Source organism: Callospermophilus lateralis, chromosome 17 (assembly GCF_048772815.1).
Source record: "Callospermophilus lateralis isolate mCalLat2 chromosome 17, mCalLat2.hap1, whole genome shotgun sequence".
NCBI lineage: Eukaryota > Metazoa > Chordata > Mammalia > Rodentia > Sciuridae > Callospermophilus > Callospermophilus lateralis.
The window spans coordinates 36,178,176-36,194,460 of NC_135321.1; the positions used below are offsets into that span (position 1 = coordinate 36,178,176).

Genomic DNA, 16,285 nt, shown 5'->3' on the forward strand with positions numbered 1-16,285 from the left:
TTCATAATTATTAATATAATAAAGTGTCTTTTGCCCTTATTGTTTAAAGCATTGTTGAGAAGTCCTGCTCTATTGGGAGATGTGATTCTTGGGACTCTTAAGTTACTAGCAGAAACAGAGCTTCACTCATAAGTCCTGAGCACTTTGTTCTCTTGTACATTTGGATCCAACTTTGTACATGGCATCCTGTTATACAATTTTAGAGTCTACCGTATTTAGGAAAGAGGCTCCCTATGTAGCTTCAGCATTTACATAAAAACCACTAAAAAATGATTAGTCTTCAAACATAACCCTGTAGAATCTGGAATAGAAGTTTGGAAACTGGTAATATGTTGATCATAACAAAATAGAAAGTGTTTGCTTCTATCTTCTGTACTGAATTGTAGTTTATGATCCATGTTCACATATCTATCCTCAGTATGTGATCTGAGCCATATTGAGGGATGGCCTGTGACCTGGCAGGAAGCTCTCACGTACTTTGCCTTAGTGAAGAACTTGCAGTCAGAATAGGACAGATGATGAACTGAGAAATTACACTGAATATCAGTTCCCTATAGTAATTTCTAGAAGGAACATTCTCATTTAAGATGCATGTTCAGAAGATTTTTTTTAAAAAAAGAATAGCAAGTTACCCTTTAAGTAAAGACTATATAGATGGAATTGAAATGCACTTACATATAGAAATTTCATACAGCTATGCATTTTCTTGTGACAGAGCTACTTTAAGAGAGGCTGGCAGGGCTGGTGGTATATGTTACAAGAGCAACACTGCTACAACTTTGAGTTGAACTGAGATAGAGGTAATAAAAGTGCAAACCATTAGCAGACACAATGAGTGAGCCAAATTCCTCCCATAGACCCAGCTATGCTCCTGAGAATACATCATCACATGGACACTCACATGTGACCTTTTCCAAGCTGGTCACTCACACTATTCATAAAATGTTGACTTGCTAATGTAACCACAGTTTCTCCTCCACACTCTCTGGGAAAAGGAAAACAAAAATAAAAGCAAAACCAAAATGAAATAACATTAAGCCCAAACACTCATACTTTTTTCACTTAGTATTCTGTTCATGCACTCAAAAGAACTCAGGGATCTAAGAAAAGTGAAACTAACACAATTTTCCAGTATTTTCCGCAAAAACAAAACAAAATAAAATTTGGAAAAACTCTTAACTTACTGTGAAAATAAGACTGTTTTCCAGAAGACGCTTGCTGTTCAGTTGTTATTTAAATCAGTAACGAATTGTCTATATTCCAAGAAGCAACATGATTTGAATCTCCCTCTATTTAAGTCTTAGGATGCTACACTGGGTTCAGACAGAATGAGTAAGAAATCCCAGTAAGCAAGAGAGAGGGGAAGTGGGCGGGAATGTTAGAACAGGAGTGGAAGTTCAGCCTGCCCCTAAACTCTGTCCGCATCCTTGATGCTCCCTTTCATTCCACGCAACACTTGCACACACCCCACGGTGTGGGGACCTTGCCTTACCCATGACGTGTACTCTTTCATTTGGTGCTGGTTGCTATGGGAACCACCAGCATGCCCCCTCCAGAAGCAGTCCTGACAGAGTTGGTAATTGTGACACTGTTGGCATCGGTAGCGAAATCCCATCATACTCTCACTGTGGCAGTAGGAACATTCAACCGGATGGAAGACTGGGGGGTAGGGTGGGGGTGGGGGGGTAAATGAAGAAAAAACACAAGAAAACAACAGTATGAACGAGAATAAGAACAGTCTGAATGGAATTGCATTTGTTGTGTGTTGTGATTCCAGAGGATAGTCTGTTTGGCTCAGGGAAACATTGAGTTTACTCTTGGAATCTTACTACCCTTTCCATGCATGTGTGTGTGTGGGGGGGCGGGGGGCGATTAAAATGGGATAGAGAATAGATGTCCTTTTAGCAACACAAATCTCTGTAACGCCATTTGCTCTTTCTGCTTCCATCTCTTACACTATAAGAATATAAATTACTCAAACTGGCTGGCTTTTCCCTCAAACAGCTCTCTGTCTCCTGGAGACGGGCACAGCTCACTGAAGATTCAGAAGCAGAATGGATGGACACAGTTGACTGTCCAGGGGGTAGAGAGCAAAAAAGAAAAAGAAAGGGAAATGGGGAAGGAGTAGGAAAAGGGGATGAGAGATTTGAGTTACTTCTAAAAAAGTGGAGTGGCTAGTGGGCTTATTTAAGAGTGACAATGGCTTCATCTAACATATTTCTTCTTCTCTGAGGCAGGTGGAGAGGACCCCCCAAAGATGTGTAAATTATCTGAATGTAGTTCTACTTCAGAGAGTTCAAGAGACACTTCTCTTTCTTTGGCACGAAATTAGAATTGTCAAGTAGGAAAGGTAAAATATTTTAGATTTGAAACTAACAAAAGATCATCAAATCCATTTAATTGCCTACACACACTGAGCTAAAGATGCTAAAACAACAGCACAACTGTTCTTGTGTTTGGTAAAGTATTCTCTGGCTAACCAGCCAGGAAAAACAATGCACATAAGAACAAATGAAGATAAAAGCAGCGTGGATACAAAGATCTAACCAGTTCTGGGTGCACTGTCTTCTAAACAAGGTCTTAAGTTCCTTTCCTGACTCTGGGAAAGAAAGACAAGGAGGGGGACTTCCATCTCAGACAATTGTACTAGGACAAGTGCCTAAAAAACTGATCTCCTGCAACAGGAAATAGTGAGAGGGCAGAAATGAAATCATAGCTTTAGGACTGGAAAATGACTAGTCCTGCAGCTTCAAACAGTGACTAAGCTCATCTTGCATCATAATATGAGCCTCAATTCCTCTTTACTTCTGCATATAAATAAAAGCATGTTAAAAATCTGATTGTTAGTAATCACAAAGAGACTAGTAAATTCATCCTCCAATTTTGCCCATGGGCTACAGGATAAATTCATAATTTTTAACTAAGAGACTAATGAAATCAGATGCCCCAAATTCTGATTGAGAATTTAAAAATGAAACCATCTTTAGCCCTAATATCTACTAAAGGAATAAATAGAGACTGAGATTCTAGTAAGAGACATAGGATAAATTATGTTTTATTCAAGTCTGGAGAAATTTCAAAGTTCAATTAAACAATAAATAAGAACACCTAAAGATTAGAGGGAAGTACTAAACTCTTCAGTGTTTAAACTTCTTTAGCTCTGGTCCTATATTATATTTCATATTTTAATTTGTATATACTAAAAGGAAATACTTTCATTCTAGAAATACTTCCTTTTTGTTCTTAAAAATGCTATGGAAATTTCATTACTCTCACCGTTAATGTAAGTATAATTTTTGAAAGATTACAATTTGGAGCATATGATTAAAGATTTGCAAGGTGCTACCACTTATTTTTTTTTTTTTATTTTTTGCCATCTCTACCATCTATTCCTGGCTGACTGTCTTGGGAGAAATAGTGCCACTTATGCAAAACTGGAAATTCACATCTCAAAAACATACTAGAAAATGTCACATTCCTTATTGAGGCTCTTCTATTGAACACAACAGAGAGGTGCATGATGAGATTTAATGAGTTTTTAGAACTGACAGTTCTCATTTTGCCTTGGTCCTACAAGGCTTTATTGATCAAGGAGATGAATTAGTTCTTGGGCTTAATAACTGCACAGTTGATGATCTAATTTCAATAATTTTAAAAACCGCCTTGGCTCAGCAGTAACTGCTCACCATTTTCTACATTTGCCAGTCGATGCAGGAGAGGCAACCAGACCAGACACTGAGGGGGAGGATCTGACATGAGCGTGTCCAAGAAACCATTTAACGTGACTTTTTTCTGCATAAAAAAAAAAAAAATCACAAAAATTTAGAACAGAGAATAATTTTAACTTACCTGCTATGTAAATATCACTGGAAATAAAGACATAATCCATCAATGAGGCTCTGATTTATGAAGAAATAGCACTTGCCAAACGTATTATTGAACTAGTTCAGAAATGAAGACATTGATTGCTTCATGCACCTGAATATACACGAAACTGGATTAACTCCACCACTGGATGATGCTGGTGATAAAAGACTTTTATCACCAACATCATTAAGAGAAAAAAAAACAACCTCAATTTCATATATGACAAGGAAAGACAAAGAATTGAAACTCTCCACAGAATTATATTCAATAGCGCATCATAGCACACTCTGATTCCCACATCAGTCTTCTACATTTGCAAACGGCTTCCCTCCCAGCTCCCTCAACTTGCTTAAGTACTCAATATTTAGTGGTTATGGTGAATGGCTCTGTTATGTAAGATCAGGAGGGGATTCTGTGAGGAGTAATGTTCTAAATTTTAAAAACTTCTCATTTCTTCTCTCTCTATAGCTTTCCTTCCAATTCAGTCTCCTCTGTCTCCTCACCCAGGTCTTTTCTGCTAGAAAAGGAACGTGTCATATCTATATACTTCTTTCAAACTTTCATATTTTAAAGTAATAAATCAGTTCCCAAAGAGATATAATGTCATTTTAAGGCATACAGCTTATGCTAGTCCTTGTAGTTCACTAAACAAATGTTTTGGGACCCATTAATTTTTTTATTATCAGTGGAAATTTATAATTTAGTTTTTCCTCATGATATTAAATAGTGTAAGCTTTCAATAATGTTGATATCAGTATTACGATTAAAATATATATTGTGTAAAGTATTTTTTAAAAGCTACTAGAATTTATATGTCTAAAAGGAATATTCTCTTTCAAAACTATCACTGGGCTTGGACTTTTTAAAAATTTTTTTTTCACAATATCTTTATTCTATTTATTTATTTTTATGTGGTGCTGAGGATTGAACCCAGGGCCTCACATGTGCTAGGCAAGTGCTCTACCACTGAGCCCCAGCCCCAGCCCAGCATGGACTTTTTTAATGAAGCATTTCCAACATTTTGGGACTTTTATCTTTTCAACTGTTATACAAATATTAAGACAAAAATAAGATGATCTTTTTATTTTTAATTTGGGTTACCTCATATTGTACTTCAAAGGATCTTACTAATTTTAATCATTCACCACATTGGCTAACAATTACTCCTAGAAGTTTCCAAAACTGTTATTATTTTGACATGTATCAATTTCTCATCACTAAGAATATATAAATGATGTCAAAATGGGAAAACCTATAGGATATTTAAAAGTAATTCTTAGCATAGGGATATCATATAATTCTCTTTGAGTATACAGTTCCTTTTAATAATAATAAAAAAATCTAGGACCAGAAAGACAAACACTGAATGTTTTCACACATGTGGTAGCTAAAAAGTTGATCTTAGAGAAGAAAAGAGTGTGATAGTGACCACTGGAGGCTGGGAAGGGTAGGAAGAAGGGAGGCTAGAGGGAGGCTGGATTATGGGCACCAAAATACAGTTGGAGAGGAGGATAAGGACTCCAAAGGGAAATTATTGAAAGAAGGACATTCAGTCTTTGGGGGCAGAGGGAAGCAGAAATGAATTCATAGGAGCACATAAGCCTGCCTGGGTATGGGGCACAAGGATATGGGGAGGGCCAAAGAGGACTTCCAAGTGGGGTGACACAGGAGCAGAGTTAGCATTCAGTGTGGTGAACATGTCTTCTTTCCTACCACTATGGATGCGTTTATGGGTCCACCTAAATTCATGATTCTGAGGGATGCCTATGCAGCTTTGACCTCTCAGGTCACCAGGTACACAGAATGATGATATTTGCTATCTGGACATTCAATGAAGTTTTCCAGAGGCTGCTATGTACTGATTTTATGTATATTTTGGCGCATGGAAACATCACATATAATTCTTTTTAGCATGTAATAAATTTGGAGGGAATAACTAATTAGTCTGGATTTTTAAAAGATTATAAGCAAACCTTCAATTTATGGATTTATACACCATCACTGTGCTGCATGTAGTCTTTCCCTATGATCAGAGAGGTGTAAGTATGGAAGGATCTCAAACTTAAGCAGCTTCCTTTGTGCCATGTTCAGTTAAAGCACATCATTCGGAACTCTAAGTGTGTCATCTTATGGAAGACTTAGGCACCTGTCCGTCATACTTTGGGCTGCTCTGGTCACATTGCAAGACGTGAGGCAACTCCTTTCTACTCTCCTTTGCTGAACATTAGGAAAGTCTGGTGCTGGGTCAGATGTGTCACATGTGGGGATGAACGACAGTTTAGCCATTTCAAAAGTGTAGTGATAATAACAATGATACTGAGAGTCTAGGGTTGTTGTAAGGATTAAATTAGATTAGAACTTATTAAATTAAATTAGAACTTAACATGGCACCTGTCTCACAATCAGTGAACACCAGCTTTTGTTATAGTCCAGGTGTGGTAGGTTTGTTACTGGCTCAGAGGTCATTTGTCAGATGCTGGAGGAAACACCCCCCTCCCCCATATTGTCATGAGGAAAGATTGTCTATGCACCTGTGACTGGGAACCACATACAGATGGAGAATAACAGCTATTTGAGAGACATTTTCTTAAAAATGTTACCTGTTGGGAGAAACAGGATCTAGCTGATTGTTCTGTGTAACCAAATGAAGGGCCTTCAAAAACTGCTGTGGGTAGCTTGAGAACTTCCCGGAGGAATTGGTCGTACCGTCCATAAACCATCACTCCACTGGAGTCAGAAATCATTGAGAAAATATCTGATGGAAGGGAAAGGATGGAGATATTTATTCATCACATGAATATTCTCTACTGTTCTGGTCAACATATCTGCTGCAAATAACTAAACTGTGCCAGAATATACATTATTTTTATGAAAGAATAGTACAAAGCTGATTTTTATGCAGAAATATTCCTGGAATGGTGTTTTCTCTGGTGTCTTTTCATAGATGATTCTGAGACATAACATTAACTGGTTATTTGTGTAAAATTAATGTATTTTAATAAGACAGAGACCATCACATTTTGTTTAGAAGTCAGTTACTGACTCATGTATGACCTGATGGGGTAATTTTTGTATGTATAAGAATGGGATGACTTCATTTGAAGTGCACAATGAGAATTTTACTACACAGTTAGAGTGTATGTGTGTATCTATGTATTTATCTAGTTAGCAATTTCCTCATCTATGTTATCACCAAAACTTTTGGGTTTTGGTCTAAGATATCTGAAAAATAAAAGATGTAATAGGGATAAAGATATAATAAAAACACTTGATTAATTTCCCACAAAAGCAGAAAACGTCCTATAAATCATAGGGTTCTGGGTGGAAGGCGTTTTGATTTACACAGAAGAGTCTTTTGGCTCATGTAGTGAGGAGAAAGCCTTGCAGATGATCAATGAGGTAAAAGTCAGGGTCTTGGATTATTCTCCAAAGTGCCTCTGGCTTCACTGAAATTTTGATCTTCAGCTTCTACCACTGGGTCCACTTAATGAATATTAATGGCATAATTTCCCAAGGTGCTTTAGAATTCCTCTTTAGAAAACAATAGGGCAGAAGGATTTGCTATTAGTTTATCATCATGTTAACATAATTGTCACTAGTCTAGCACAGCTGCTGGGATAAATTGCCCTAAGTCCAGTGTGTTAATTTCTGTTCATTTTGGGTTTAATTTTTCCAGGTCCAAATGTAATCTGAGGACATTGCTTTTATACTGCAATCAGGTATTAAGCATATTATGGAGTTTTATTGAATTATGTTTTAAGCATGTGAATTGACTCTCATTTTCTTTGAATATTCCAGCTATAAATTATTTCTACCATATTTCAAATAGTCTATTAATTATGAGACTATAGAAATTCTATCTGGGATTAATATCCAAAATGAGAAAATCAACAACACAATAGTGAGAAAACAAATAGCCTGATTAGAAAATAGGCAAAAACAAAACAAACAAACAAACAAAAACCACAAGTAGATATTTCCCAAAAGAAGACATACCATGTACAACAGTTATATAAAAAAATGTTCAGTATCACTAATTATCATGGAAATGCAAAACAAAATCACAATTTCACCTCACTCTAGTAAGAATGGCTATTACCAAAAATCCAAAAAAGCCAGGCATGCCTGTAATCTCAGCAATTTGGGAGGCTGAGACAGGAGGATTGCAATTTAGTGAGACCCTAAGCAATTTAGCAAGACCCTATCACAACATTAAAAAACAAAACAAAACAAAACAAAAACTTAAAAGGGCTGGAGATGTGGCTCAGTGGTTAAGTGCTCCTGGGTTCAATCCCCAGTACCAAAATAACAAACAAACAAACAACAACAACAACAAAAATCCAGGCATTGAAGAGAATTTGGAGAAAAGGGAACCCTTATAAACAGTGGGTTGGAATAGAAATTAGTATGGCTATTATGGAAAGCAGTATAGAGGCAATGTGAAAAGTTAAAGGTAGAACTACCATGTGATCCAGTAATCCCACTACTGCATATATATCTGAAGGGAATGAAGTCATACTGACGTGATATCTGCACTCCTGGGTTTATTGCAGCTCTATTCATAATAGTTAAGACATGGAACCAACTCAAGTACCCATCAAAAGATGAATGATTACAGAAAATGTGATATATATTCAGAGGAATACTGTTCATCCACAAAATAAAGGAAATTCTGACATTTTGCAAGAACATGAAGGAATTTGGAAGACATTATGTTGGGTGAAATAAGACAGGCATGGTCTTATTCATTGTATGTGGAGTCTAAACAAGTTGACCTCATGAAAGTAGAGAGTAGAACTATGGTTACCAGAGGTTTGGAGGGTTAGAGGGGAAGGTAAAGTAGGGAGATGCTGGTCAAAGGAAACATGGTTACAGTTAGATAAGAGAAATAAACTCAAGAGATTTATTGGGCAGCATGGTGACTACAGTTAATGACAATATATGGTAGTTTTGAAAAATGCAAAGAGAATAGACATTAAGTTTTCTCACCACAAAAATAACTATGTGAAATTATGCATATGTTAACTGGTTATATGTAACCACTTGATAATGTATTTAAACACCAAAACACGTTGTACATTATCAAAACATACAGTTTTATTTTTCAATTTTTTAAAAAAGAAATTCTATCTGAACAAAAAACAATGCCGTTCTCATTTACCACATAACGTTGCTTACATAGTGAATTTCATCTCACAGTCCATTAAATTAGTCAAAAAACAAATAAGAAAGGGAGTTGCTAGCTGCAAAAACTGTTGTGTAATTCCAAATATGGCAGTTGGAGAATTCTGGTCAAAAGGGAGGAAATAATCCCTGGAAAAGTAAATTGGCTTTCTCATGAGAGCTGCCATCTTGTTTGGGGGCAGGGTGGTTGGTTATAATGGGGTCACACTGATGTTCTTCCAGGCTCTGATTTTCCAGGGAACACTAGGCTTTTCAAGTCACCTGCTGAAAAAATTTGGGAAACATCTCTAACTAGAGCAAAAGCAGGAGTACCAATGATGACCTTCCACATACTTGAAAACTAATTAACCTCGTTTGTGTCTGCAAGCAATAGATTAACTAGTGCTAGGCCAATGGGATTAATTGGAAGTGGCTGTTAATGGCCACTCAGGTTTTAATAAAGAATTGAGGGTACTCTAAGAATGATACCAAAAATGATATGCATTTGTACTTTAGTTTTTGGCTTAGGTAAAATGTCCAATATATATATATATATATATATATATATATATATATATATATATATATATATATATATATACGTATGTTGATGACAGGATTATTTCAAGGAGTAAATTAGTAAAAGTAAATAAAGCACTCAAAATGATGCTTTCCACATATATTTTAACCATTTTTATTATTAATTTCATATGGTATCATTTTGCCATTGACTTCATATATTTAGGTTTTGCCTCCCCACTAGGATATTCAATAAGGTTCCAAATCACATTCTAAACTACCGTTGTATTTCCTGTAGCACCTAACAAGGATAGATACTTAAAAGAATTTGCAGTCACTGACTTACTCATTCAACTATAACCAACCTAGCACATACTAAGCATGTGAAACTGTGCTAAGCAGTGAATATACAATAAGGTCAGAATAGAGTTCTTTCCCTCTGGGAGACCTCCGTGTATAGAGGGTGACAGAGAAGCGCTTTCAGGATGCATCTTAGAACATCCTGTATTATAACCTCATGTTGTGAATACTGGAAAAGTAGCATGAATGGATAGAACAGGAGCTGGGCGAGAAGGTTCTCAGAGAAAGGATTAGGTCAGGGCCTACTGTAAAGGCTAGTTAGGGGTTAGTCCGGCACAGATGATGGAATGGGCTTTAGGAAACAGGATCAGGGCTGCAGTGCAGGCACAAAGAGGAGAGCAAGTATGGATCTTTGAGGAGGCCCTGTGGCAGGGCCTGGGGTGCATACAAGGGTGCGGTGGGATGTGTGGCATTACATGAAAAGCTTTGAAAGCTCTGTTATGTCCAGAGGATGCTGAGGGAGATACTGTAGTTCAAGCAGCCAATGAGTTAGAAACACTGCCTTGAATGTATTTGTGGAGGCAGATCAATCAGTTCAATGACACTCAGTAAATACAAAGTGTTTGCCATGATGCTAGTCTTTCAACTAAAGAAAGCAAGGACTCCTCAGAAGCAATAGATGAGCACATGACATCCCAGGCTTACAGCAGTGGATTTAGAACTCCTTAAGATCCTTAGGACTGACTGTCCAGGAACTCTGAAGCAGAAGAACCCATTAAAACAGTAGATTACAATCAGGTGTGGAACAATTTAACAGAAAAGGAGTGTATTAGGTCAGTTGATGTTTAGGGTGCCATGTCACACAGCTGCAGGGGGGCACCCTTTTTTATTTCCTAGGTTGGATCAATGATATCCCCTGGAGTTACACAGTGAACACCCTGAAATCTCAGTTGATGGCTCTGCATATTAGAAATCATGACATAACACAGAGTTGTTGTCTTTTTTTAATGCATTTAAGAACATTTTTAAAAATCAGCTTTAATTTTTCTGGGTTTCTCTCTCTCTCTCTCTCTTTTTCTAATTCCTAATTTATTTTCAGCCAATTATTCTGGCTCTATGCTCTCCAACAAAAGGGGCTAGTTGGAACAAACTAAATATCCTTCATCCCTACGCACAGAAATAGAAAAATCGCCAAACAAGCACAGCTGGCCCATTGGCTTAAAGCGAATTAGAAAAATTTACAAAAAAGGAAAACAAAACCTTCAAAGCCTGAAACATTCCATATCCTTTCATTTTACTTTTTTTTCTTATTACAAAAGTCATGCAGAAAATCATGACCTTGTGTGCTTTGTTGTTGAAATGAAAGCCAGCCAGAGACTACAGGAAATACCCATCATCCCACTTACCAAGAAGCAGCCATGGCTGTTTGTGGGTGGATTTGCCCACATTCGCTCCTTCAATCAATTATCATCATTTAACCTGGAAATATGGGTGACTGAGGATTTTTCTTTTTTGACTAACGTTTTGGAGAGATTCTTCCAACCAAACTGCTTCTACTTAAATTGTTTTGGGTCAAATTGCTTTCAAACAAGTTACCTGGAACCCACCCAAACTGTCTTCCTGGGATTACCTATTTGAAGAGGGGATACATGAGACTGATTTTGGCCTACTGATCTCAAAGAGGGGAACATGATAAATGGTGGTCATACTATCTGTTTTTCTACATAGTTTGTGACATGGTGGGACTTGTTTCCAAACTGCAGAGCTTAGTCTGTCTCCAGTGGGACTCAAGCCTCTGCTTCCTTTGTTGTCCTCAGAAGGACTAACTTGAGCCCCTAGGTAGCAAACCTGCTTTGCTTTCTGGAGAGTGATGGGATGGGATGTGGAGAAAGCACTAGAGCAGTTACTCTAAAGTCTGGGTTTGAAGAGAACAACAGGGCTTCTGGGAATTATTACAGATCTGCTCAAAACCAGCTTGTGCTTCACAACTGTGCTGACACTGTAAGCTGCTTGCCTAACAACCATTTCTTTCATCTTTATTGGCACCAAATTTGTTTTCCTGGGCTAAGAGAACGGAGTAGCATTTCCCGGCCCAGGAAGTGAAAGTGGATTGATTGTGACTGTCCTGGTCAGGCTGTTCCTCTTATAGCAACTGGTTTAGGAATTGGTCTGAGATGCTGCCATGGGCAATGAGACACAAAGACTGGGTAGAGTGTGGTGAGACTCTAGGCTCCCCTCTCCTGCAGGAGAGGGGTGAAATCTAAGAAAAAGGAATGCTGAGTGGGAAGATGGGAAGCACCTAGGGCACAAGATTAACCTGGGCTTGGAGAGGTTCTAAAGTTCAGGAAACTGGTTTATCAACTTTCTTTACACTTATTTTAATAGGGGACCCTTTTATTCGGGTACCTATTACCATGACATTGGATAATTACTTGAAAATATTTCTCAAGATTCCTCAGTATAAATGGCCAATTGTGACACAAAGTGAGTAGGCAAGGCCTCCCGGGCTTTCTGACTCTGCTTTGGTTCATTTTGCTAAACTTCCTCTTCCCAGCCTGAGGAAATACCTCCTGGATTACCCTGAAGCCACTTTTTAAAAAAGGCATTGGTTGCAGCACTTTCTAATTGAGCTATTATCTCTCAATCAAGCATGGAGGTAGGTAGTTTTCTATGTCTTTTAGAATAACCAAAGAAAAACTAAACTGACCCTCATAAGGTCTGGTTGGGCTTCTCTGGATCGTGGCTGCATTTGGTTGTTCAATGAAAGGAAGTTTCTGGAAGTGAAGAAATCCAGGTGGTTACTTGGGACTTGGAGGCCCCTTTTACTTATCTCCTGGGCCACTGAGACAACCTCCTTAGAGCATTTATGTTGAAATTCCAAAGAAGGAAAGGGTGTTTTTTTTTTTTTTTTTTTTTTTTTTAATCTTCTTCACTCTTTCCCTCTTGGCCACCGAGAGGCAAGAGATACACTCAGAAGCTGACAAGTAGCAGGAAAGAAAGAGCCTCATGACGGTGAGTCACAGATAGTTGCAGCTGGGAGCCACCATCCAGTCTTTGATCCCAATATTTAGAACGTGGCAGGAAACTGAGGACTAAAGATATGAAGTAACTTCCATAGGGAAACTCAGCAAATAAGTCACAGCTGGGCTTGCAACCTGGATCTCCCAACTCCATGGCTACCCTTTCTTACAGCATTGTGACCCCAATTCTACAGTATTTAGGGTAAGGGATAGTGTGAAACAAAACTTTTCTTTAATAGCAACATCAATATAATTTTAAACTAGTTAAAAATAAAAATTCTTGCTCCTCAGCTCCACCTTAGGAATACCAAATCAGAATTTCTGGAGGTGGAACTCAAAGAAGTCCATGGTCTAAAATAAGCTCTCCACATGATTCCGATGCATATTGAACATTTGAGAACCATTGGTTGGAAACATGTCAGGGTTCAAATACTGGTACCATCTTAGTTATGTGATAAGCTCTAACTCTTTGGGTCTCAGCTTCTTTACTTAAAACAGAGAAATGAGAAAAATTCCACTGTGATGTTGGTTAAAAAACTGTGCCAGTTAGTGACAACATGTACATGAAGCCTATAGTCACTTGATGTCCTTTAGCACTGGCTAAAAAAAAAAAAAAAAAAAAATGAGGAAATGTACCAGGAACTTTGATTTTTAGAATATTTAAGGGGGAAAGATGCTCAATTTGACCTTCACGTCCTTACACTGATGAACTACTACTATAGTGGTATTATAAAACAAATAGAAAGAATACTTATTTTTCTTTAATATCAGAAAGAATCTATTTGGTGATACTCAGCAAATTCTAGATAATAATAATCTGTAAGTAAAGGAAAATGTTCATTTCATCAACATTTATCCAATATGAAAATATTTCTTTGACAAAATCCCATGCTCAAAGAAGATTGCATTTCAAACAACTCTCATAAAAGACACAAATGGTCAGGGGGACATGGCAGGAATAAAGGAGAGGAAAAGTGGTACATAAGAGAGAAAAGCAGGGAGAGGTGCAAGGAATGGTAACTTACATCTTAATTTGTCCATGATCTTCCCTCCACACAATGTCGCTAAAGCCATTTTGACAGCAAATACTGAAATTTTACCATGGCCTTCCCTGTTTAGTGATAATAGAAAAAAAAAATCATGTCATTTGGAGTACTTCCAATGATGAGGTCTGACATTTTCTAGTCTGTATAAATCATAGAATATGTGGCTGCGTGCATTTTATGAACACATCCATTTTAGAAAAGGTTGTGAATACAATTCAAAGAACATTTCTGAAAAACTGTCTATTCAATGTTTCCTTTCTTCAAGAGACATCAGAATCTTCTGGTTTATTCTTTGTATATGTCACTTGCTCAAAACATGGGCTGCTAGCCAGAGAAATATACATTAGCTAACGATGGATTTAAATAACACTACATGCTTTTCACGTTAGGCTTCTCAAGATACTTTTGTGTATGATGATTGCTATCTCTATGATTTATTTAAACAAGCTTTGGAAATACATACATATTTCTAAATATATACACACACACTCACAATTCCTGAACTTGAGATTTTTTTCCATCACATAATTTTTTCAACTATCACTTCATACCAAAAGGTCAACTGTGCTTATATTACATATTTGCTATTCAAAGGGAGTTGCTATTTTAAAGGGGCAGAAGTAAACACTTTGTTTGAATGCTGCTACTTCTATCTATATTGACACAAATACTGCCAAGTCTTCATTAATACAGGAAGTACAACCAACTTGTCCTTCATAAAATGTGATATAGAGGACATATTGTAAGAAGTACAATGTTTTACATAAATTATTTTCCAGCTGGAATGAACTATTTATTTTTATATCCTTGGAATCAGAAATAATATCATATTAATAATTAATTGCTTTGATAGTTGCTACTCGTAAGAATTATCAAGAGTTATTCAAAATAATGTGGCTGAAAGGTAAATAAAGTCTATATTAACAAGGATTTAGAACATAGAACAAATCCTTTATAAAAGCAAGATTATTACAAGTTATATAGTAAAAGAATAAGTTGTATTAAATGATTGTGTCTTTCTTCCTAGACTTAAGAAGGGTCATTTGCTATCCATCTTTGTTGCTGTCTTTCTTAACACAGTAGCTGAAATACAGCTAGCCAGAATGCAGATACTAATAGAATGCCATGCTAGTAACTCTGCAAAGCTACTTTTAAGCCTGAGCACCAGATTTATGTAGTTATTTATTGGAAATTTCCACTAGGATATCACCTGCCAAATCAAGTATGTTCAAATTAGAACTCGTTATCTTTACAGAGCCCTCTCACAATAAACCTTCCGTAAAAACTAACTGCTTTTTCTCCAACATCCTTCTTCTAGTTGTTAGAACCACTATGAACCTTGATACCCCCAAATTGATCCTGGAGCAGGAGTCACCTTTGATTTCTTGCTCTTCCTCAATTCACCAACATTCTGAACAAATGTTTGAGGCACTTGAATGTACCTCTTAAATATATATTGAGTCCATTCCCTTCCGCCCATTTTCACGGTCATTGCTTCCATTAGTTCTTGCTTTAACACTGTAATAAACTCCAAAACAATCTTTCTACTTGTACACCCATATTACAAATTTAACCGTGTTATTTAAAATTGTTTAAAATTCCTGTTGCGTCCCTTTGTTTACAGGATGAAGTTCTAACTTTTTCTCATGGCAAACCTCATTGTTTTCTCCAGTCTCAGCAGCCAGCCATGATTTCTGTTGTTGCAGGGCATACCACAGACACTGTTCAATGACTCTTGGCCCCTGGCCCTCTAACTGTGGTCTGCAGAGGATCCTTCCACCCACTCTTCAGGATGTTGATCAGTACCATCATTCACCCAGCTTTTCTCTTGGATGGGAGAAGATCACTCCACCTTTATTTTTACCTATCATGTCATGCCTATCATACCAAGAGTCTTGGGGCAGAGATGATTCTTATGAACTAGTTAAATTCCCAGTGCCCACATTTTCATCTCACACAGAATTAGTAATTAATTAAAATTTTTATATTAATGAACGCATATTAATCATTATGATAGACAACAACCCTAGAATTTTGAAGGTCCATTCATTAAGTTGTTCAGTAATTTCAGACCACGTAGCTGTAATAAAAATGTGACAATTCTGTAAAAGCCATCTTATTCAAAATTTTTTTATGTCCCTGATTCTCAATTGCAAGGACAAACATTTTACTTCAGGAAATAGCTTCTAAGTGAGACCAGGGTTCAGACAAAAATGGGAAAATCCATAAAGTACAGAAGATTAGGAATAATACAGCAAAAAGGAGTCTTCAAAATGCTAAGAATTTCAGGAGCATTACATGTGAGATTTCAAGAGCAATACAATTTCCTTTTAATGATTCAGAGAGAACAGTTTAGCTCAAGGGAGAGGA

General features: G+C 37.1%; 1 protein-coding gene across 13 annotated transcripts in view; it reads right to left on the bottom strand.

The window, feature by feature from the left end:
* Dtna (dystrobrevin alpha) overlaps nt 1-16,285 on the bottom strand; it is a 349,876-nt gene that overhangs the window by 70,244 nt on the left and 263,347 nt on the right. For all 13 annotated transcript variants that reach the window (XM_076837170.2, XM_076837171.2, XM_076837178.2 and 10 more), the window contains exons 6-9: nt 13,895-13,980; nt 6,468-6,622; nt 3,687-3,792; nt 1,493-1,659 (exon numbers count right to left, since the gene is read on the bottom strand). In XM_076837170.2, coding sequence (XP_076693285.1) covers nt 1,493-1,659; nt 3,687-3,792; nt 6,468-6,622; nt 13,895-13,980 — 514 coding nt within the window. The remainder of the gene's footprint in view (nt 1-1,492; nt 1,660-3,686; nt 3,793-6,467; nt 6,623-13,894; nt 13,981-16,285) is intronic.